The sequence below is a fragment of the Molothrus ater genome, chromosome 5 (genome assembly GCF_012460135.2).
Source record: "Molothrus ater isolate BHLD 08-10-18 breed brown headed cowbird chromosome 5, BPBGC_Mater_1.1, whole genome shotgun sequence".
Taxonomy (NCBI): Eukaryota; Metazoa; Chordata; class Aves; order Passeriformes; family Icteridae; genus Molothrus; species Molothrus ater.
This window is the reverse complement of record NC_050482.2, coordinates 46,779,163-46,802,975: the sequence shown is the minus strand read 5'-3', so window position 1 is coordinate 46,802,975 and position 23,813 is coordinate 46,779,163. Positions and strand designations below refer to the sequence as shown.

Here is a 23,813-nt window from a genome sequence, read left to right as displayed (position 1 = left end):
CAACAGTCTGTTGATTCCAGACCAGCACTGTGCTTTCAAGAGCAGCACTACCACTCCTGTTGTCATGTGAATAACAGCCCACATCTGCTTCACTGAAATTAGGGGATGGGGGTGTTTCTGCAGAAGTGCATGCAGCTCTCTATTAGGAGAGATTTTGCTGCTCCTTTTAGTTTTGCATAACTAAAGGGATAAATGCATCATTTTAGTCAAGGAACATTGGTTTCTCCATTTCAGCTGCACTAGGAATATGAACTCTTTCCTCATGTCCTCAACACACTGAGAAACTAGATTTTATTAACATCATTAAGCACTCTAGGCATCCTATTTATGTTCTCTGGGAAGTTTACAAAGAAAAACTGCTTCTCCTATGCTTTCCCCATCACTCTGCACTGCCTACACAGGCAAAGTTACCAGCGAGCTAGTTCAGCCAACTCAAGTTGGTGCCTGAATGTGATAGTGTCACTATTCTGGCTTGTGTCACTACATACAGTGTCACAGGTGCAGCCTTGAAGGAAGGGGTTAGCTATCTGTGAGACTTAGTGAAGAGTGAACCAGTGTAAGACTTGACAGAACTCAAGTAATTTGCTATGTAGATTTTCAACATGCATAGAGCTCATTCCACTTTCAAGCAGTCATATCCAATATTTACCTACTCTACTAGCAGAGATAATGATATTTTGTACTTTTAAATAAATAAATGTTGTCAAACCATAAAAAATATTCCAGATGCAGAAACGATGAGTCTGCTGCATTTATCTGCAAATGCTTGATAAGGCTCTGGCTTCCCAGATATGGGGTTCATTCGTTCTTTCTTGGAGTATTTGGCTTCAAACTGAGGACGTATTTCCTCCTAAAAGAGCAGACAGATAATGTTCACATACAGCACATCTAGAAAAAACTCTGTAGGAAACTTCAGATCTTTTATCAGATCACTGTTCTGGGGAATTACGTCTTTGAATTCAGCAGCTGGCACAGCTACTATAAAAGCTGAGCTGGGAAATCAGGTCTCCTTCATGAGAACTAGAATAAATCACTGTACCCATAAAAGTAAGTATTGAAAGTATTTAGTAAAATCCCCAATTAGCTATTCCTCTAAATAATGCTCTTTCAAAACTATGTGGCTGCAAGACAAATCGTTTTAAGATTGATACCACAAAATTTTTCAGTCTGACATTATCCTATTGATACTGGAAATTTACAACTAAGAAAAAACAAAAAGAAGAACAAAAATAAACCCTAACAACCAAATCTCCTTTTCCCAAGCCTAATTGCTGATTGCTAGGCATTTGGTTACGCTTCCACTACCAACAAAACTTCTCAGCATTTGAAGAAGGATCCATGCCATCTAATGCTGCTCAATTACTTCTTAACTTGGACAATATTATTAGCAGGAACATCTTTCAGCAGCAGATACGTCAAAGCAAAAACCCTCTTGTGAAATGAAACCTGGGGATTACTTGGGGAGAGATTTGGTTACATCTGTTTGCAGCATTGCCAGAAGACAGGATCACCCCTGGTGCAGGTGACACCTGCAGTAGTGCTACCCCTCTGCCCTAACATCACCAAGAGCCACGTGTGCTGTGTCACCTTGTTCCAGTCTGGCATCCAGGACACTGTCAGAGGTGAGATAAAGCACCAGGCTGGGTGGATGGGCTCTCACAAATGCTGGCAGATATTAGAGCAGTGTTTGTAGTACTCTACTGTATACTGGAGAGCTGCTCTGTGGTACAGCTGACTACAAGGGAGCAGACAAGAACCAGCTTACACATTTCTGTCACTTCCAGCCCTTCAGCTGCATGTAACTGAACTCTGACTGACTGAAGTTGGAAATGCCCTTAAATGACTGCACTGAAATAGGTGAATGGTAACTGCTCACACAAGTCCTCAGAATGTGAATAAAGGTGAGATATCTTAAAATCCTACATCCTTTTTTAAAAATTCCCTGAAGACGAAGGGGGGAAGAAGTCATGTCTCATTCTCCTCCTTCCAAGTTTTGAAGAGCTTTCTCAACACAGTTAATTTCCAAATTCATGCAGCAACCTGGTAACAAGTTATAAAAAAAAATGAAGAGGCATGTATGCTAGCTGCAATGCCTCTGTAACTAATTATGTGCTTGAGGGAACCAGCCTTACCTCAGCTATACAAAAAGGCTAAGCATGTTTCTGTGGAGGCAGAGTAATACCTTGTTCTTATTCTACTTTGCTCAAGCTGTTCCTGCCACATCAGGGCTGAAGGAAGCTGAGCAGACCATAGTCTGGCAGAAGGAACAATGTAAGGAGCATTCCTGTGTGCTCAGGGGCATGAAAAAGGACGGAGTGTGATAGCTGTGAAGCAGGGCTCCTGAGAATTTTACCCTGTAGATTGCGCAAGGGCTCTGCCAGCTGGCTTGTCATAGGCAAGAAACCTTTACTTCTCTGCACCCCTCTCTGAGCCAAGGCTTGATTATCTTTTACAATCTGCAATATAGGGAAGTTCTTATCATATCCACATGTCCTAAAATCTCCAGCTGATGCAAGTGATGCAAGTAATGCAAATGCTATTTTTAGACATTCTCAAAAAAAAATTGGAAATCTGGCATGACATTTTGTACCTGTTTAATGATACTCAGCAATGCTTGGGCAAGTAAACAGTACTATGTCTGGCTGAGGTTAATGATACAAAGAAAGTGACACTGAAGAAACAGAAAAAATATGCTACAAATAGCAACAGAAGCCAGATTTCATCTGGGAGTGCCAGGAACTGCATGCAGTTTGTTTCTTGTGGCATGCCCACCCAAGATGCCATTGCTCTCCATGTCTCCCACTTTGCACCTGGCTTTCAAGAGCAGGAAATCCAGATATGTAGGGTTAAAAGAGGCAGGAGACTCTCAGCTCAAATCCCCAGACTGAGAGGCCTCAACATTGCAGGGGTTGCTGTATACCTTTCTTGGATGAGAATCTAAAGTGGTGAGGAATTCACAAGACTGCATATCTGAATAAGTGCAATTCTCCTTTCCATTGTCTTCATTGTTTCCTTTATTTGTCTCTTCATTTAGAACATGAAGGTGATAACAAAGAGATAGGAAGCCTTATAAATTCTGTTTTTTCAGTATATTATTGCTAGGAAATAATAAATATGCCTTCGTAAGAAAACCTTTATTTTTCAATTTGACAATGAAAGTTAAAGCAAGCAAAGGCTAGACACATATTGTTCATAAAATAACAATCTTCATTATCAATAGCTTGAGATTTAAAATGGTAATTAGAACTCTTTAACCGATGTCTTTGAAATAACTAATAAAAGCCATCAGCTGATTTTTTTTAGTGATAACTGAATGGAAAGCAGAGAGGAAATTTAATTAGCAGTGATTTTATTAGAAAGTAGCACTTTAGGAGAAAAAATTTCACCTTCTGGAGTAAAAATTCTCATTGGTGTCTCACTGACATACAACTTCCCAATGAAACTCCACAAGATGAATCTTTTCCAATCTACATAAAACAGACTGTTCTCCTTCCTTTCCATTTCTCACACATGGATAATTCCAAATTTTTCATAAGAAAACCCTATTTCATAAGAGAAACCCTATATGTGTGTATTCACATTACACATTATATGGAGTAATGTGAATTGCCTTAGACCATGTATTTGTGCTCTAGAAGAGCTACTCTAAATTTCTTTGTGAACTACCTCCTTTTTTCGCCAAGAATTTTCTAATCCCTCAACAAGTAAATTATTGAAATAGTCCCATCCTTCCTAGTCCAAGCATATTGTCCTCTATAGCCCAGAAAAAGAATTTGTAGATTGAAAATTTGAATCTTGATCACCAGTACAAGTATAGCATCCCCAGAAGTAAGTCTCCAAGCAAAGCCTGTAGTTTGCAGGTGAAGACAATGGCAAAGTGAAGAAGCTTTGAACCACAGAGCAGGGAAATGGCCTCCACATTTTTTCCCCACACTTTCCTCTGGAGCACCTGCTTCCTAACTGTGTTTTTCTCAGGGGAGAGTGCAGCTCCAATGGAAAACTACAGCTTTAGATACTCAAGCAGAGGAGGCAGTGCCCATTGGGCTGACCCCGAAGCTGGCACATGCTTAGCTGTGCCATAGGTTTGGGCACTGGGGGCTGTAGCATCTTCACAAAGATACCTCTGGGAGGCAATCAGCTGCTACTCTTTGAATGCCACTGCATGCTGAACAAAGGAGGAACTGATGCCTCAAATGCCAATGAGATACTGATGTTCTAATTACTGGACACACAAATTGTTGAGAAGCAGCCTGCTGAGTTCCTATGGGCATCTTTATCCTCTAATTTGAGAAAGGTACAATCTGGCACACTGCTTCTGAGAAAACTTCTTCTTCCTGCTGTAGAGACTTATAAGATTCCCTCTAGAACTGAAAGGAGGTGCACTGAATAGCTCTGGAGCAGGAACAATCACCACTGCTCCTGACAGAGGTCTTGTTGACACAGCTTATTGGAAGAACTCTGGTGTGAGAATAAAAGACCAGCTGACATCAACAGGGAGCAAGTATCCTCTGAAAATTACCAACATGCAAATATCATCCTGCAGGCCAAACTGAAATAATCTGCCAGGGGAATAGAAATGTATCTTATCAAAAAAACCCAAACCAAGTGTCACTTAAGGACAACCTTGCCAGGAAATTCAATATTTGTAAATGAACTGATCATAGGAGATTCAGGTGGATGGCTTTATACATCAGCATAATCCCAAATCCAGGTAGGTTAAATGGTGAAAGATGAAGATATATAAGATCCCAAATTACAAACATCTGCAAGACCAGGCTTCCTGGGAAAAAAACATAGAGAGGGTCTCATACTGTACTTACTTTTCTATTTTGTTTGTTTAAATGCTCCTTCTCATTCCAGGGACACAGAGGAAACTATAATTGTGACTCGGAAATTGCAATTTGGTAAAGCTTTTTCTTAGCTGTCAGCATCAGCAGCAGTGGCTTTTTTTGCAACTAGTCATGAAAAGACATGATCCCTGCAAGCCAATCCTGACCACTGTGTGAGCCTGAGGCAGGACTGTCTCAGCGACTTGCCAGCCTTGGCAAGAGCAGCTTGCTAATCTCAGAAGAGTTGAATCAATATTAAAGTATTTCCTATAACTAGGAAGAGAGTCCTGGGGTGTCGCCCAGAACTGATTGCATATGTGCACAGATAACAAAGTTCCTGTTGTTACAGAGAAATCAATTTCCAGATGTGTAAGTTATTTCATGTTACGTTCTTGGGTTATTTTCTTAGTAATTAAGCATTTAAAAGAAAATCCTACCAGCAATTCCACCATTTCATGGCCTCATTGAGCTACTTTGCCTCATACACACAAAAATCCCATAACTCAGAAGTCTGATTCTGTGCTGGCAAGATTGATAAAAAAGAAAATCTTCCACCAAAGCAGCAATGTAGAGGTTCAACTTCACTGAGACCACTACAGCAGCCTCTTGCCATCACTCCAAGAGCTTCTGTAGAGTAAGGAGAGCAGATTTATAGACACCTATATGTCCAAATCCCACTGGAGTAGCACTTTTTCTTCAACATACACTGAATCTTGCTTTTATCCTGCAAAATAAAACCTTCTAGTTCTATTTAGACCTGAGTTCTCAGTCCCAAGAGCATGTGCTTTCTTTCTGGTGACCACTAGAGAGGAAAAGATTAAGGTTATTTTCTGAAGTTTAGCGCCTTCCCTAAGTGGATTTCCTGTACCAACACAGAATGAATTAAGTCCTCTCTCTCTTTCTCTCTCTCTCTCTCTCTCTCTCTATGAGATAACCAGCATCTGAAGGTTCAGAAGCTGGTGCAAGCTTCAAAGGCTTTCCTTCCATCAATACTCTCAGTGACAAACTAAAAGTATAGATAAAAGCTCATTTGCCAAAATTCACGGTACACTGGGCTGTCAATAATTTCCACCTTTCAAAATAAAAATGCACTTCTCCCATAGTGCATTTCTTCCCTGAAATCTCTCAAATTAATTTAGATTGACAAAAGTGTGAAAAAAGAGGACAGTTTGGCCTGGAGAAAGTTTCTTTACATTCCAGAGGAAACATCTGAGGAGAAAAATCCTTACTTCATAGTTTATAAAGATTTAAAGAATGAACTGAAAATAAATGCAAAATAAAACCATACATTTTCAACCAAATAATTTTGTATTAAAGGTTAAGGATTACATGTTTTTATACAAACCTCTTCTTCTTCCCAGTCTATCAAGTCCCAATCATAAGCAATTACTGCTCGCCTTCTTTTCCAAAACTCCAGAAAAACAGTGGCTAGAGCAAGTAGGGAAAAAGATGCAAAATTGTTTTTAAGTAAGAAAATGTTAATGACTATCACAGAACTGTTGAATGAAGCTGCAACATTATTTTAATTTATTTGCATAAATGGGTTCCTTTGAACAGCAAATCATGCTGATGATCAAAACTGCTTTCAAAAAGCATTGCTTTCTAAGGATTAGTTTGCTTGCTTCAAGTATGATTGAGGCTTTAGAGATTTCATTTAGTGCTAAATGGGAATGTTTAATTTCTAACCAACCAAGGGAGTGCTCTCAAAGAATAAAACCATTCCTGTGAGTCATCACTGCTCGATAAAGCAGATTTCTGATGAAGCTAGAGGTTTCTTGGGGCCATTGCACATAATGGAGTAACTTTCTTTCTTTGAAGACCATTTACATGACACAGAAACCAGAACCCAGAGGAAGCACAGTCCAGTGCATTTGAAAATGTGCAGAGTACTACTGGGGAAATGGGAACTTCTGGTTTACACCTTTTTAATTCAACCCCTTTTTTTTACAGTATGTGAGTTCGTATGAGCAGTGTGGTGTTTATGTCTGATAATTAAACATTGTGTACTACAGCCCTTATTGATGGAGTTCAAGATGGAGTAACATGCACATGACTGCTATGGGAAGATGACTGGGAGTAAAATTAGAGAAAGCTGGGAGGCTGTATTCACATTCTGAACAGAAGTTAGAACAGTACAGAAATTATAGGGTAAAATAGAATTGCTGCTGCCTGGATGGAATGTGGGTGGCATGTCCGAAACCCATTCCACCATGACTCCCCATATACCCAATCTGGAAATTTAGCACATGTTAAGGGGAATGGAATGGAGGGTGGAGCAGAATGGAGACACAGAGGTCAGGCTCTGAAGTAATCCCTGCAGGGAGGGGAACCTGATGGTACTGTGCAGACAATAAACAGCACAGCACCCCTCAGCCAGGGGAGATAGGAGAAGGTGTCTTGCTGCTGAGCCAGAAACTGTGGTGAAATCATTGTCCCTGGATGAACTGGGTTCATTAAAACCTAAGTGTAATATTAACACAGACCTCCATCCCAAAGTTACCCACCTTCAGGGTACAACCTCCCCTCACTGGGCATACACTTTATATTTCATTGACTATATCTTTAAGAGAGAAATGAGAGAATTTTACACCTATCAATAGCAAAGGTATGTATCACTAGAGCCACTCAAGCTTCATCTAAATGTAAACAAATAGTATAAAAGTAAGTTAAGAATAGGGAAAAGTTAGAGAAGACTCCATCATATCTTCTGGGATCAGGGGATGGGCTGAACCTCTCTCCTCCTCCTAAGGAATGTCTATTGGGTAATAATTGTATTCTATGCTCACTGAATGATCATCTTAAGCTAGGTTTGATTGGTGATTAGAGCTTGTCTGGGTATTGCTTTGAATTCATTTTTGCAGTCAGCTACTGTCATTGTCACTGTCTTTGAATTTTAACCTGTCACAATTTTCCACTCACAGTGTGTATATTAATAAAGAGTGTTGTCCCCTAAACTGTTGGTGTGAGTCCTTCAAGGGCTCTGGCAGTTGTCAGCAGTGGGCAATACTTGAATTAAAATGTGAAGACCTGGGAGGGGGTCTTTCTTCTGCTGTTGGTGTGTGTCCCTTAACAAGTCAGTGGAACCATCCTCTGACCCAGTGGGCAGCTCAGTGGAGAGTAACAGGACATTGGCAGAGTGATCAGACACAAAGGTATTGGCTTTCCCAGAGCACTGACAGACCAGTCGAATGTAAAGGATTTTTGAGGAAATTCCCACTTTGATATGACAATTGTGCTTTCATTTTGTGATGGAAAAAAAAATCAAGGAAACAGTAATAGCATAATATAATCCAAAGATTAATACTTAGCCTGCTTAAAGTTACAGCAGTGTTAAACATTTATTTTATGTAAAGGATGTAGAAACTACCTAAAGTTAACACAAATCAATGGACAGGCTTCTTCTCCCACTGTGGAGAGGAAGCCTGCCCTTTATTGCTCACTGAGAAGCAGCAGATTGATACCCAGAGAACATAAACCTCTTTGTTCATGAGCTAGCACAGTATCAGCTGTAACAGTGTCACAATCATCTGACAATATAATTCACATCCAGTCATAAAAGTGTCTCCTTAATGGGCTGTTTGCCCTACTGCAGCATATTGATGAAAATCGGACCTGATACTAAGTACTGGCGTCAGTTTGGCAAAAGTTAATTTTTAGACAGGAAGAATTATGTTTTATTGTACTAGCTAGTGCAGTGAAAGTGTGCTTAGGAAATAAAGAGTACAAGCAGACAAGGTAAGGTATCAAAAGCATGTGTAAGGAAGCAGATATTTGGTTTGAGGGCATTTTCATATATCACGTAATTATTGTTCTGCAAGCTGGAATTATGTTACACCAAGTCACAAGCACTTTGATTTTAGTCAAATAGAGAGTCATGAGCCTAATGCTTCTATAAATGTTTGTAATAGCTGCAGTATAATTGGTTGTGATCAGCAAAACCAGTAAGTACTAATGAGGTTCCCCTGCTACTGAACCACAAACATGGTTCATTCCTTGATTTTTTTCCTGGTAGAACTGCTTCTCTCCTGTCAACTCATATTGAATTATTTTGTTCAGGCTAAACAAGTAGTCCTGCGCTGCTTGGAAACCTAGGAGGAAAAAGCCTGATTGATTTCTGCCACTTTGTTTCCATTCCAGAAAGCTGCTGGTAGCAGAACTCCAGTAGGTGTTTGAGTCCCAGCCCTGAACGTCTCAGATACACCTTTGTTGAACAATACTTCTTTTCTTTCTTGTTTTTCCCACACCTGGAGTGAGGAATTTATGCATATTGTATTTAGCACATTTAGCACCTGTCAGAGTAAGTATGTGAAGTTCTTGAAGCTTCTTTAGAAAGTTATTTTCTAATCGTTAAGTAGCAAATATGATGCTCTGTACAGTGCTGTTTTAGCTTTCACTGTGTTACACTTTTCTCTCTCTATTCAGGTCAGGATGCAGCTTTCCCTTGCTAGATATTTTAAAATGTGCTATAAATAACTATCTTTGATTGATTCACTGTGCTACTGAGGTCTTCTAAAAGAACTGCATTTTCAAATTTCTCTGCTTATTCTCTAATTGTAATTTTAACTATAAATACCCTATACAAACTTTGGCATTCTTTTCTGACTTTGACATTCAGTAGGACACAGTTGTATTTTCCCATTTGTATGAACCAGATCCTGAGTTTTCTCAATAATTCCTGCTTGGAATTTTGCATTTCTTATTGGCCTTAGCTCCCAGATCTTTTACTAGCTTTTCCTATACTACATTTGTCCTACTTCAGAACTCCACCTTGCAGCTGGGTCCTCAATATCCACTTGTACAAGCAGCTGTCTTAACATCATTTCCTCAGATGCTTTTGTAACAAGTTGTGATCTTATCTCGTAATGCAAATGGCCTCTTGTAGGAAATAGCTTTACCCTGACCTTCTCTCAGAAATCCTCTCTCTATTGTATTTCAGAGCACCATTTAATATATCCATCCTGACTCTTAGAATATATTCTATATACTGGGAGTCCTGCTGAAGAACACCCTTAAATTCTATCTCCTTGGAGAGCAGATTAATGTCAACGTTTTATGCTAGAGGCAAGATTTGTAGGAAAGTAATATCTTTTATTAGACTAACAGATACATACAGAAAATTTGTTTTATGTTGGCTTTTGTTATTGCTTGAAAAAAGTGTTAAATTCTTCATGCCAGTCCTCTTTTTGCCCTCCCAATTTTGCCTTTCAGTGAGTGTTCTAAAGCTACTTCTTTTATCAAAGGAAACATGCTACACAGGAAAAAATTTCAAAAAGCATTTATCTTCCATCCCTTAGCTCCCCAAAGATGTGCACAGAGAGAGAAACTACCACCAGCCTACTCTGCCTTCAGCATGGATTTAGAAATGATAAATTGCTGGACTTTCCTTTTGAACAGTTACAGAATTTTGCTCTAGAGTTTCTGGAAACATCTAGGCAGTAACAGCTTTGCAATAGGTTTCCCCAGTACCTCAATTGGAAAATCAAAATCTACAATTCCATCTGGCTTTCCTGAAACATGCTGGAGTCAACTGAGTGTCAAATTTACCTAGATTTTTTTTAATGAGAATTACTTTTTCCTTCACTTAAATTGTCAACATTTTTTTGAATTAACATCTTTCTCTCATTTTCTGTCTTTGGTAAAAATCTAATTTAGGCAGTAAAAAGAGAGGAACTTTTCCTAGATATGGGACCTACTTTATCATAAAGCCAAACATTTCTCAATCCATACATAAAGAACAAAGTGGAAGTGTTTCTCCCTAGTACAGAAACACAAACCATGATATTGCTTCCCTATTTTTGAAAGCTTTGAACATCTGGAAAATGTCATCAAGAAAAAAATATTTTCCAGCTTCTGAGATGATCGCATCTCAGTGAGCATCAATGGCAATCTGTTCACCAATGAAAAAAAAATTAAAAAATGTTAGCGATTACAGGGACTCACTTTTTCCCTATAAACAACAAAGATTTATAGCTTCAATCTATTTGAAAGAGTATTTCCTTTCAACAGAACCTTCAATACAGAAAAAATTATACAAACTGATAATGAATTCCCTAAGTGCACTGAAGGGAGTCTTTTTGTCCTTTGATAAATCAGTTAAAAATGAAAGTTTCCTTAAGTCATATGGCTGTCAGGTATACTTTAGTAAGTATCATGCTTTTTTTTTTTTTATTTTATTAATTACTTTTACTTTGCTTACACCAGGCAGAAATTAAATAAGTGAGGTGAAGGGTCAATGTATTTTTTAAAGAGAAGTGTACTTCTATTCCAGTGTCCCCTGGTACACTTAACAATTCCAACCTTTCTTTGATGGGTCTCACTAATGCCACAATGGAGCATTATGAAAGATGGGTCCCCAAGCTTCAGAGCCCTACAGTCAGGCTCATTGCTGCTCCACAAATCAAGCACCCCCTGCCAGCATTTGTCACAGTAATTCCTCTCTGTAGCCTGGCCACAGAAGTTTGTTCATCGCTTGGAGATATATTTTATTTATATTTAAAATGGGAGCAGATAACTTAATTCATCAACTAAAGATGTCTTTAGAGCAAAAGGATGAAAGCACCAAACAGATCACCTCTTCATGGAAAGACCAATGGCCACAGCTGGTTTTGAAACTCCCAAGCAAATGGCTGAGGCTTCTCTCTCAACATGGGAGCTTACTAATGGATGTAAAGATGGTGAAGAAAATACTTTAGAAAATAAAACAGCATCTAAACTCTGGCTAAAGAGGTAACACGGTTCTAGCTGCCTTTTCTTTTTACTTTCATTCTCTTTTTATGAAAACAGTGCCATAATTATTTAATATGTCAGTGTCTGTCAAACTGGATCATCTGGAAGGCTGAACTTTTCACAGCCAATATTTTCTGAGCTTGCCAGTTGTTTCATGCTGACAGAAAAAACATTTCCACAATCAAACTGCTATCATTGGTTCTTCTCTTCCTCTATGATTTACTGCCATGATGGCAATGCCTGCAGCTGCCAGTAGGCCTACTGCAGACTGAAATCCCATTTAACACAGGCAGTAAGCTAGCTCCTAAATACAGGAGCAGAAAATCCCTGGAAAGTGTGACTTCCCTTATTTGAATGTTGCTTCAGCCCTATCTGCATGGACAATATCTCCACAATCTCACTGTTTTCTCTGCAAACTCTTCTTTAAGGAAGTGTGGTTTGTGTGGAGCCAGAGGACTGCCCCATTCCCCAAGCCATACCCTACACTCACAGCTCCTGCTGGTGCTGCCCTCCCTCCCTCTTGCCAGTCAGCTCCCAAGCACAGTGTAAGCCAACAGAAGTGCTGGGGAAAGCTCTCACCCCAGCTGCTCTCCTAGAGTCTCTTCTCCAATAGCCAAATCATCTGGGGGCAGCTTCTATTGTATTTTTTTTTTCATCTCACTGTGGACTTTGGTGCTGTAGATGCATGGGTGGGCAGTGCATTGCTCAGTCTTGGCAGGCTGGTGTGGAGATTCCTGGAGGGAATTGGGTCTGGGGGTCTGACAGTGATGCTGAAGGAAGGGGAGGAAGGAGAGGCTAACCAGAGAGAGATGTGGTTCCTGTTGACTGGAGAGAGGAAAGGGAGAGGAGAGGGCCTACAACATTTTGTAGCAGGCATGTTCAGCCTTCTCAGGCGTCTCAAAGGCAGTGACCACAAGGCAGAACTGGGCATGGTGACCTCTGTGAGGGACTCCCCTTACCTAGAGCTGCTTTTCCTTCAGCCCTGGATCTGGGCACTGCTAAGACACAGAAACCATGCTGTGAGTACAGCTGTTTTCTGAAAACAGTTATTGTTAAGGAGAAACAAAAACACTGGTGCAAAATCTGCACTCTGAAGAAATGCTCACCAGCAGTTAAGAACACTGCCAGAGATGTTCAGCAATGTTAACCCATCAATTTTCCTACCTAGAGATTTCCCTGCCTGTATATTGTGTTGGAAACTCTCTACTTGGAGAAAGAGTTTGGAAAAGCTGAGTAAGTATCTAAGGGAAATCTTTAAGGCTTAGAAATTTTTGGTGATCCTTAGCTCTGTGTAGCTCTGAAACAAAGATGAAATATCAAGCAGAAACATAAAGACTGCATGATCTGTGGATTTTTCTTAAGTGTGATTTGTAATATTTGAATATTTTTAGTATTACATGAAATGGCATAAATAGGCTTGATTGGAGGAAGGAACTGAGATAGACAGGTAAGCTAATCTATGTTGCTCTGGTGGCTCAAATGGTGCCTCCTGGATATTTCTTGTGGTTCAGTAAAGAGATTTGCAGTTTAAAATCGATTATAATTACTTGGACACCTTTCCAAAGCAGTTGGAGATGTGTGAGTAAGAACAGGAGAACAATGACTCAATCTGGGTAGCTCAAGGACTTGGATGCTGGTTTTGAGTCCCCTTCTTGAGCCATTTTCTACAGTTGTTAACCTTCTCTCACAATGGCTTGGTAGCAGCTAAGAGGCTGGGCATGTTCAGGGATTATTTAAAATAATTTTTTGTGCTGCCAGAAATTACTGGTTCCTCTTGCCTTCAATTCTGCCTACATGACATAGTAGGAAAAATAGTTGAGTCAAAAATAGAACATTTCTATGAGCAAAATTCAGCCTCCATGGCAACAGTTAGACCACACTCGATCAATTTGCCATTCAATGAAATCTTTTATTTATTTCATCAGAGCTTTGCTTTCACTGCAACCAGCTTACATGGTTTAAGTTTTACTGCCTTTCTGCAAGGTGGGGAAAAATGCTACTCCATTTTAATACTGACACTAAACTGAGCTTCCCTAAGCTAGGAGAAGTCCTGAGCACTAATAGAGAGAAGGCCTTAGTACCAATGGATTTAAAAATGGTTAGAAATTCCCAAAGAAATTTATATATATATATATACATATATGTACTATGTAGACACTACATAACTGCATTCATGGTTCTGTTTAAATTTAAAAATTATTATCAAATAAAATCTTGATTTAACCAATTGCGTCTTCCTTTTGCAGAAACAGAAAAGTCTCTAGCCTATATTCTTTTTCTTAGTGTCAGATAAAAATGTGCTGGAAAATAAAAAGTCCTATGTTGCATCATATTCTTTAAGAAAAAGATGGTGCAATTACTTAATATCAAAATGAAAACTTACCCCACACTGCCATGAAAACAGCAAAAAAGACAGTAGCTCCATTGTCAAAGAGGTGGGTTACCTGAGAGATATATTAATAATGTGATAAATTTGTGATAATAGGCCTTTATTTTTTATTTTCCTAACTAAAATGAATGTGATCATGAGTTTAGCTGGCCTGACAATCCTGAGGACCCTTCCCTTGACATGTGAAATCCACCTGTGAATTGACAGGACTATTTGCCAGCCTGGGCTGGGACTGACCCCTGCCAACACCAGATGTGAGCATCATTTCAGACCCAAAGCATTAATTTTATGGAGCCACACAGAGAGGATGGATGAGAAGATAAAGGCTGATGTCAAGGACACAGTAACACATAGCTCTAGGACACGACCTCTGACACTGCTGAATTTCAAAGTGCAGATTGCATTCAAATATTTTACAACCCAAATTAAACATTGGTTAAAGACAGTGTTAATGTTGGCTGAACTTGATCTGTCCCTTCAAGATTTCATCTACCCAGGCTCACTAAAGACAAATGCAAAAGGCAAAATTCATGCTTTTACCAGGAAGTATCTCTATTTGCATAGCCTAGAACGTACCTTGGCATATATGCAGCTGTCTGACAACCTCATGAAGGGGCAGTATTTATCACATATAGGGCACATTATGATATCTGTAGCTTGGCAGACTTCTTTACTGGAAAAATAGAAAAGACAAAAATTAATAGCTTGGTTACTACAACAATCTGCACAATAATCTGTCTGGATTGATAGGCTTTGCCAATATTCAGTTACTTATTGAACAAAACTGGTCTGTAACTGAAGCCAAGATGTTCATAACGGCATGTGTATAATTAATATTTGCTGACTGTCTAAGACTACAGAGTTTAGTCATAGCTGCGGAGTGCAGTTCTCCAGGGACAACCTAGTAGTATCTCTTTACCATTTCCAGCTTCTCCTTGAGTCAGAGTGACCTTTGGTAGGAGGAGGGTGAGGATAACTTCAGACGAAGTTACTCTTGTGACTCAAGTGCACAAAAACTTAGAGATGCAGCACTCAGCAGAAGGTCCAGGGATTTCTTCATCTGAGGAATGCCTCTCTGTGGTGGATCTTTGGGAAAAGCCTTATAGAGAGTGAAAATTCCCCACTCTTGTGCTGGCCTCTTAAAAAGTAATGGAGGAGTCTGCTTTTCCCCTATTTTGTTCTGAGTTGCCAGCACCATTAACAACTGGAACTGGGAAAGAAGAATTTCCTCTCATCCAATTCAGGAGCATAAAACATGGGAAGTTTGATACCAGGTACCTTATGACAACTAGGCAGTCTTTTCTTGACTGTTCATTCAATAGCTTAAAATGAAATAATTAACAGCTTGTGGGAAGATCTCTCAAATTATTCATAATAACCCACAGTTGCGATTTCTTTTTACAAGTTCCCACGTTACCTGACTTGGCAGTGGTTCAAAGTGGTGACTCCATACAAAAAGACAAATAATCCAATGAAGGCAGCTGGGAAGAGCATCCCTGTGTACCAGCCTAACCAGGCAAAGTACAGCCCGATTTTCTCACCAAAGTACCGTCTGTTTTAAAACAAAACACAACAAAGTTACCTGCTAATTAGAATAATCTACTTAATCTTGCTCATTAGTAGAAAAAAATATTTCTATCATATCTGAAGAGTAGATTAAAGAGGATTAAAAGCCTTCAACTAAGCTTCTAAATACACACTGAGGGACCTGCCTCAGTAATGAACTTAAAACATTAATTTAAAAATTCAATAACCACAGTTTACAGTTAGATAAGTGGTGACCTCGTGAAGGAAACACTGAGTTACTTTTAGAAAGCTAGTTCTTTGTATTTGGGAAATTGATGGTGTGCTTTGATTCTGGCTGTTTGATTTTACTGCCTGAATAATTGCATTGAAATAAATTTTATCCCTAAAGCTTGTATAACAGCAAAAATTATTTGAGCTCAAATTAGTTCTAAGAAATTAATTAGCCAGAGTTCATTCTCCAATACAGTTTATTTTCATTTGATTATTTATTTTCTTAGCTCAGTTTCTGCAAAACTAATTTCACGATTCTACTGCAGTGGAAAGTGAAGTGCAAGTGAGGTCCATCATCTTGCAATGATTTGAGGAAAGCAGTCTGAACTGATCCTGATTTATTAGATATATTACTCAAAAACTAGCAGCAAAGTAGCCAGAAAGTTTTATCTTGCTACATACATATTCATTAGCAATTTACCTCCTCCCAAACACAACCAACCCTTTATTTATGTGCTAGAGAATTCATCAAGCACACAAAAACCTGCTGAACTCATCAGCAGGGGAGCAGGCTCATGTACTGTCCTATTGATTTCTGCACAGTAGATTTTAGGGGATTATTTGCAAGGCTGGTTCTAAAGAATGATGCAGGATGGTATGCTTGTGCTTCAGACATTTTGTAGACAACTTAAACTTGCATATCCACTCAGTTTGAAAATAGCTGCTACTGGAAACTCTCTTCCACCCTAATGATGCAACTTCTGATGTATCCAGAGAACAAGTGCAGACAGCCAGCACTGCTGGCTCCTCTACTCTACCAAGGAAACATCATTGGCCAAATTTTCTCAGCCAGAATGGAAAGCCCTAGGACTGTCTCTAGCACTGGGTGCACTGGAGGACACTTGGTCTGGACTGCACAAAATTAGCAGTTTTCAAGTTGTTGTTAAAAATTTCCAGTGTGGGAAACATCTCTCTGCCTGAGCTCATGCTCTGATGGAAGATACTGATCTGCAGTGACTATTTTCATTTGAGTTTACCAACTCTGTATAAGAAGCCAAGTATTGTAATTTTGTTTTTATTCTTCTGTCATTCAACAGACTCAAATTCCCAGACTAAAGAGATGGTAAGCTAACGCTTACATGCTCAGTTCTGACAAGGGCAGCAGCTCTGATTGTAAAAAACACACTGCAAACTGCTTTTTAAGACCTGATTTAAGAGTGTACATGAAACTTTTGGCCTGATTATTTTCCTGACATCCAGGATGTCAGTCTGTGCCTGCACCTCCAAAAATGCAAACTCACATTTGAGCTTACTTCCACTAAATATGGATGACCTAGTTTTCTCCACGTACATTGTTCAAAGGAGTGAAGTCCACCTAACTTTCATCAAGCTTTATTTTTTACTTCATTCTCTACACTCAAGGATGAATGCTTCCTTGTTTCAACCCTCTAGCTGACAAGCATTAATGGCAAAAATAAACCCCTACCCTTCTGAGCCCTTCAATCTAACAGTGCAAATCATAGTATTCCTTTTGATCTAGAAATCAAACACCTTCATCCTAGATGAAGACCCAAGCAAAGTTCAGTGTGTGCATAAAGAAGGCTGTCCATGATGGGGAGAAACCCATCTCTGAAAAGAAAGGAAAAGGCATCTGAGCTGGGTTTTAAAATTAAATGTAGGATGTTGACATTACTTTGATGCATATTGGTTTAAATATCGATAAACAACATCGATGTTCCCTTATTGCCCTTTGCAACACAGCTGGTACTCTACAGGCACAGGCTGTACTACTGTAAATTGCATCAGGATCAATTTAATATATTAAGTCTTCTGGACCCATAGTTTGCATATTTCTCCTTTTAGTCTCTGCTCAGATACCACTCAGTTAAATGCTATGGAAACAAACTATGCCAGTGAGAAGGTCTTTGGAGGCCTAGGTGCCATATTCAGAGGAGTTCCACATTTACTCCAATATGTAATTCAGCTAGTCTGGACCGTCATGACCCACAGGAGATGAAAAATGTGTGGATGCCTTTGTCACCCTCTTCAATTTGCCCCAAATATTTGTCTGAAGAACAAATTTGTTCCTTCTCTTCTTCTATCACTATGTCAAGAACAGAAATTTCATATAGCTTGCTTCAGTGATGGCAGTTCTTTCTGAGCCAGGGCTCAGCAATGTACACAAAGAATTCCAGAAGTTTCTTCCCAGAATGCATCACTGTGCATGACTTATACCTAAATCTAACCTGTTGTCATTCTACTCATTTCAAGGCCTCTTTGAAATTTTCCAGTGTTGATAACATCTTTGTGTTCTTGTTAACTTTGCTAATTAATTACTATCCAATTTTTCAGATTATTAATATGGACAGAAAAAAATTGTTTGAGTCTTTAATGGTTCTCCCACAGAAAATTTCCTCCACAACTAACCTAAAAAGGAGGGACATAAAAAATCCCCAAGCACCTAACACAATAATCCATCTCTCCTATCCTTATATATATTGCAACAACAAAATAATAATAAAAATGTAATTTCAGCTTCTCATTGTAAGCTAGCCTGTATACTAGCCCTTCAATACCAGTTACCGTAATGGTGAACTGTATATCCCCTCAACCCATTCAGTGGTAGAGCTATGACTTAAGTGGTCAAGATTTCAATATTAATATTTATCAATAAGGCACATTTTTGGAAAGTATTAAGCTACAAAGTCTAATTTCCAACCTATGAAATGTGATATTGGATTATCCTATACTTAATGACTCTCATTACAGAATATTTTGCTTTTGATATGCCTAGGAGGAAGTAATGGATCTAGAATATAGACATATCAGGGCTCAAGCCAAGGACCTATCTATTTTCACTAACTCTTTTGTAGGTAAGAATGAAATCCTGTACAGAACTTTCTACACCACAGAAACTAGAGCTTTCCAGCAGGTGTTTTGGACATATGAAGCTCTCATGTCAGAAGCAATGGGGTGGGTAGGAAGGCTTGACAGGAGACTGAAAGGGAGTAGTCAGCTTGCAGTCAAGACATTTAATGGAAACATGGAGCAAAATGCAGATTACTCAGGTATCAGTTTTTGCTTCCAAGTTCATTTAGATACCTTTACAATCACTTAAAAACCAGTTTCCTCCCTGCATTTTTGTCCTGTCAATTACATGCACGAGCAGCAGCAGGAGCAATTTGTGCACAATCAAGAGGGAAGCAACAATGTACAGAATTGTGAAGGAGGTGATCCAAAGCCCCCAGGAATCACTGCCACTGTTTCTGTTGATTTACATGGTCCCAAAGCATATAAATATACTGAGACCTGTTTCTTTTTTAATTATAAGAAGAATTATAATCAATTATAATCAATTATACGAATTATAATCAATTCTAAAGGTCACAAATTATTCTTTTAAAGCATCTATGGACACTAAATTCCAAGAGATGTATAATTAAAGTCGTGGTACCACATCTGTTGTCTAATAGGAGTGGCTTTGTAAATTATGCCAACTCTGTGCCATCGTACTGCCACGTTTCAAAGCAGAGTGGAAGCAGAATCATGCAATTTCCCTCAAATGACTTCTCCTCATTTATTTTTAGTGACTAGTATCTCCATAACAGCCAGCTGATGAGATTAAATGAAATCTGCAGTTGCCAAATTGGCAGCAGAGGAGATGGAAACTTCATTTTAACATCTAAGGAAAAAATAAAACAGCATTGGAGTATGAATATTTTCACTTACCATTGTGGTAACTTGACTTTAGGGTAGTAATAGCACATCTATTGGTGACATAAATGTACTATCTACATCTAATTTATTTCTTAGCCTTTTTAAAGCATAATGTCAGCTATCAGTGTAAGTTCTGGCCAGATGTCTGTGGAATAATCAACATCCAGTCGCTCCTTTTGTACAGATGACCACACTACACCCTTCAAGCACAATCCTACATAATTCTTATTATGGGGGGAAAAAAGATATTTCCCTGCTGTAGAACTGGCACTGAGAAAAGCTTCTTTTTAAAGTGTGCCCACTGAGACACTTCCAAGTGAAATGAACAGCAGGTCTTGCTGGTGTCATCAGTTTTTCAAGGAAAAGTCTCCAGCTCAATAGACATGTGAACTGCTGAGAGTGGCTGTAGAAGTGGAAGATTCATTCATGGATGCTGGATTACTCACATTTCCTCAGCTCCTCCCAAATCTTCAAATCCTCTGAAAACTCAGCAGGAGCTGAGGAAATGTGAGTAATCCAGCATCTGTGAAGTGAGAAGGAAAAGGCATTCCCTTCACTTTGTTGTCACCCTCCTTCAGTGAATTCATCACAGCTGTGGATGTGCTCCAGGCAGCACATGGCAGGCTGGGCTGGGGCTGCAGCTTTGGACCTGCTGAGTTTGGTGTCTTGTGACTCAGGCTGCTGCCAATGCTCAGGGAATCTTACAGCTCCCCCTGTCCCTCTCCTCTTTGGGTAAACACCTGCTCTCAACAACAGCAGGACACTCCTGACTTCAGCTAGGGCGTCTATAGCAATTGCCTTTTTTTTAAATAGATTTTGAAAAATCTGTCTCATGAAAAAATAAACTTTCTTTAAAAATCTTTAAACCCAGGCAATGCAAGAAGGTTGCTATCAAGGTCTAGAATAATCATATCTCTAACTTTGCTTATTCTGTTACCATTTATTCTCATACTTTCACAAACCTTTCAGGTGCCTGATCATCAAATTAAACCAAACACCAGATATTGCCTCAAGAGCACTTTCATAAACAAGAAATGATGAAGAACAGTAGCCTTGACCACTATGGAAAAATGGTTATAAAACTCTATAGAGATGAGTTGTTTGTACTGTGATAATAATATCTTGTTGTGTACTGGGAAATTAAAAGCAAAAAACCCCTTCAGTATAACTGTTGGCTCTTCCATAAATCAGCAATTTCTATGGTGTAATTTGTAAAAAAAAAGTCCAAATGTCTATCCAGTTTATTAAAAAAAAGAAATAAAAAAGTTTTTTGGGATTAAATTATGAGATTTAATAAATTATTTCATAAAGGAGTAAAAAAATTACATGAATCAGTAAAAATTTTATTGTATTTCTTGGTTAGCTTTTTATCCATGGAAAAGAAACTCTCTGTTTTATGAAATGGATAGGTTTTATATGGCCTTAATCAGTAACACTGTCTGTCTCCAGGGCTACCCTCTACAAATCTTTCATCTGGAAACAATTTTGAGAATAAATAAGAGCAAAGTTTTCTATTAGTCACAGGACTGATGAAAGAGGCAATTAATAAGCTGGACCATTTGAATGTTGTGGATGACCCTTCCTGATGGTCAATCTATCTTCAGTGCTCCTGGTACATCTGAAGACTTTATTAACAGGCCCTTGTAGCTCCATGTTCCTCTCTTCACGTAGAAAATGCCAATTACTGTCCAGTATTAGTTCTGCCATCATGATCAGTAAAGGCTCTGGCTCTCTCTATATGCACAAGATCTATGTAATCCTCTATTAGTGCATGCAAGGCTATTTGAAAACATTATTTAAAGGGACTGTAAGAACTTGGAATCACATCTCAACTTTCTCAGTGTTTTCTTCTTTGCAGACTACTTCCAAGATTAACAAAAATCTGGACATTGGTGATGTAGCTGGTCTGAGTTAAAGGGCAGTGGTACAGCGGAGACTTCCATCACTAGTGTTGTGAACACAGTAGCACAATCAGCAACTGTAAGCTCTGCTCTGTGCCATTTGTAAGCATCATGAAACTTCCTCCAGAGCTCATTCTGTGGTTGCTCTTTGGAAAAAGAAGATCTAGTTGGTGAGAGCCTATTTTTCACCAAAGCCATGCTCCAAGGAGAAAGAACACCTCCTATGGACAGATGTCTAATCAAGTATACCCAGCCTCCACAGATCCTTCTCCTCCTTTTTTTTTTTCCTCTTAAATATCCTGTAAACACTTCATTACAAATTACGGTGTCAGGAAACTCTGGAAGGAAACTTTCACTTTCAGGTCCTTCTACAAACTCCTCTCTAAATATTTCTTCGATGTAGTGTCACCATGAACTAAATGGTTTCCCATTACTTCAGGATCAGTTTTTAAAAACCACATGAATTAAATAAGCTTTTCATGGTTTTATCAGAAGTGAAACAACCTGTGCTCAAAGCATCTCTAATGTGACATAGCAAAAGCAGGCAAGTCTTACCTTACAAGATCCAGGGGCTGGTATTTATACCACACTCCCCAGGAAGCCCAGCACTCATAGAGCAGGTGTCTGTGGTTTTCTGCTCCATGGGTTTTTATTGAATTCTTACTTCTGTAACTTCCCTAAAATACAAATCTGGACATTAATGAATAACAGCAGCAAAAATGAATATTTAAGAAATCTCTCTTACTAGCAGCATGGATAACACAATTTATGCAAACTACATACTTGTGCTCCAAAAACTAAATATGGCATTAAAAAAAAAAATCAACTGATGTCACTAAGATTTGAGAATATTCTTACTAAGAAATTTATAATAGATTATATTCAAGTCATAGCCTATAAATGCAAAGACAATCTTTGGAGAATCTCAAAAAGCCACCCCAGAGTGTGGTGTTTTTCCTCTCTGAAAGCATACTGATATATCAACTCAAAGAGTTTTTACAGAACAGAACTGGAACAACCCTCTTTACTCATCTCTTTTTGCAAGAAATGCCCCTAATTTTTCCCCAAGGAAAAAAGCATTGCTAAATGGAAGCATGTCAGAGGCAGACATTAATAAGGTTAAGGATAAATAATTACACAATTAATAATTAATAAATTTTGTGGGAAATGTCCATTCAAAAAGGAAAAAAAAAGGGCAAAATACCTCATGAAGAGGAAATGCAGCTTCATAGGAGCCATTACTGAGCAATCGATTCAGACCTAAGAATCAAATGTATTCAATTATTTATCAACAGGAGCAGAAAAATGGTGAAGTAAAAAGCAAAACATATTTTCATAAACTGGCTAAATTAAGATGGAAGCCAATTGACAGTACACAATATATGTAGAAAAATTAATCTTCCCCTGATTTTGATAACTAAGAAATAATACAATATTAATCAGAATCTATCATTTATTATGCTAGAGGCTTAAAGATTAATTTGCCAAATCCATCTTTAGAGTAACTTCACTGAAATTGGAGACTTTACACCAGGTTTAAAGTTTGACATTATAAAACATGGTCTAACAAAGCTATTTAGATGAAAGGCTGCATATCTTGGGAGCTAAAATCTTCAGGATAGGTCTTGACATTTTTGAATTGCAGACCATTAAAGCAACAGAAACTCACAATTCCACATGATAACAACTTTTTAAAATGTGTTCAGCTTGTGTCTTATGAAAATTGCTGAACAGACAGAAAGGAACAAGACAAGCTGCAGCATTAAAAGACCAGAAAATAAAATCATTCCTATCCATCCTACCACAAAAAAGTAACCATACAACCCACTCACTCAGGCCGTGTCTCTCTTTAATGAGAGCCTGGAGAAATAATGATTGCTGAGATGATTGGTGCTTTGCACTTGGAAAATCACCAAAATAAGACTGTACTGCTACCAAGCAATGCAAAACAATCCACATGAAGAACCTGAAGGTATTTGAACCCTATTGACCAAGAGGCATAGAGTCTTGATTCCTTTCCTAATTCACAGGAGACAGACAGCAGCAAGAACACAGCAATGAGAAGTATTAAGTCAGCATGAATAACACTTTCAGCGGTAGCATCACTATCTGCCTGGCAAAATAGGTTTTCTTCCAATGTCTCTGTCAGAAAAGCAAAACTTGGACGGCAGAGCTGGGCTTTGCTCTGCCCAGTGATCAGTGCAAGGTTGTGTTTACTACAGGTACAGCACAAGTTTACATGTGAGGGAGATTGGGATCTTTAGGTAGGCAGGGATTGCAGGTGTTTGGGCAAGATGCAACATCAGCTCTGCTCGGGGCTATTGCTGCCCTCATCCCAGCAGCTGAGAAAGAAAGAAAGAAGTGAAGTTCTGGGATATTTTCCTCTTCAGGAAAGGTGAGGTTCAATCTATTTCAGGGAAATGAAATAGATTGCAGAATTTTATGGAGATTTGTCTCTACATTTGTCTCTGTGTGGGACTCAAGCTGTATGTGCTCTGTATGATTTGGCAGAAG

At 38.8% G+C, this 23,813-nt stretch overlaps 1 protein-coding gene across 7 annotated transcripts in view; it reads right to left on the bottom strand.

Annotated features, from left to right (window-relative positions):
* Window positions 1-23,813, bottom strand: part of ANO4 (anoctamin 4) — a 187,568-nt gene that overhangs the window by 28,724 nt on the left and 135,031 nt on the right. For all 7 annotated transcript variants that reach the window (XR_004981806.2, XR_004981807.2, XM_036400690.2 and 4 more), the window contains 7 exons: window positions 22,504-22,559; window positions 21,855-21,976; window positions 15,362-15,496; window positions 14,521-14,617; window positions 13,939-13,999; window positions 6,175-6,257; window positions 710-850 (listed from right to left, as the gene is read on the bottom strand). Coding sequence is in view for 5 of the 7 variants with exons in the window: in XM_036400690.2 (XP_036256583.1) it covers window positions 710-850; window positions 6,175-6,257; window positions 13,939-13,999; window positions 14,521-14,617; window positions 15,362-15,496; window positions 21,855-21,976; window positions 22,504-22,559 (695 nt within the window). In the remaining 2 variants the exon portion in view is untranslated. The remainder of the gene's footprint in view (window positions 1-709; window positions 851-6,174; window positions 6,258-13,938; window positions 14,000-14,520; window positions 14,618-15,361; window positions 15,497-21,854; window positions 21,977-22,503; window positions 22,560-23,813) is intronic.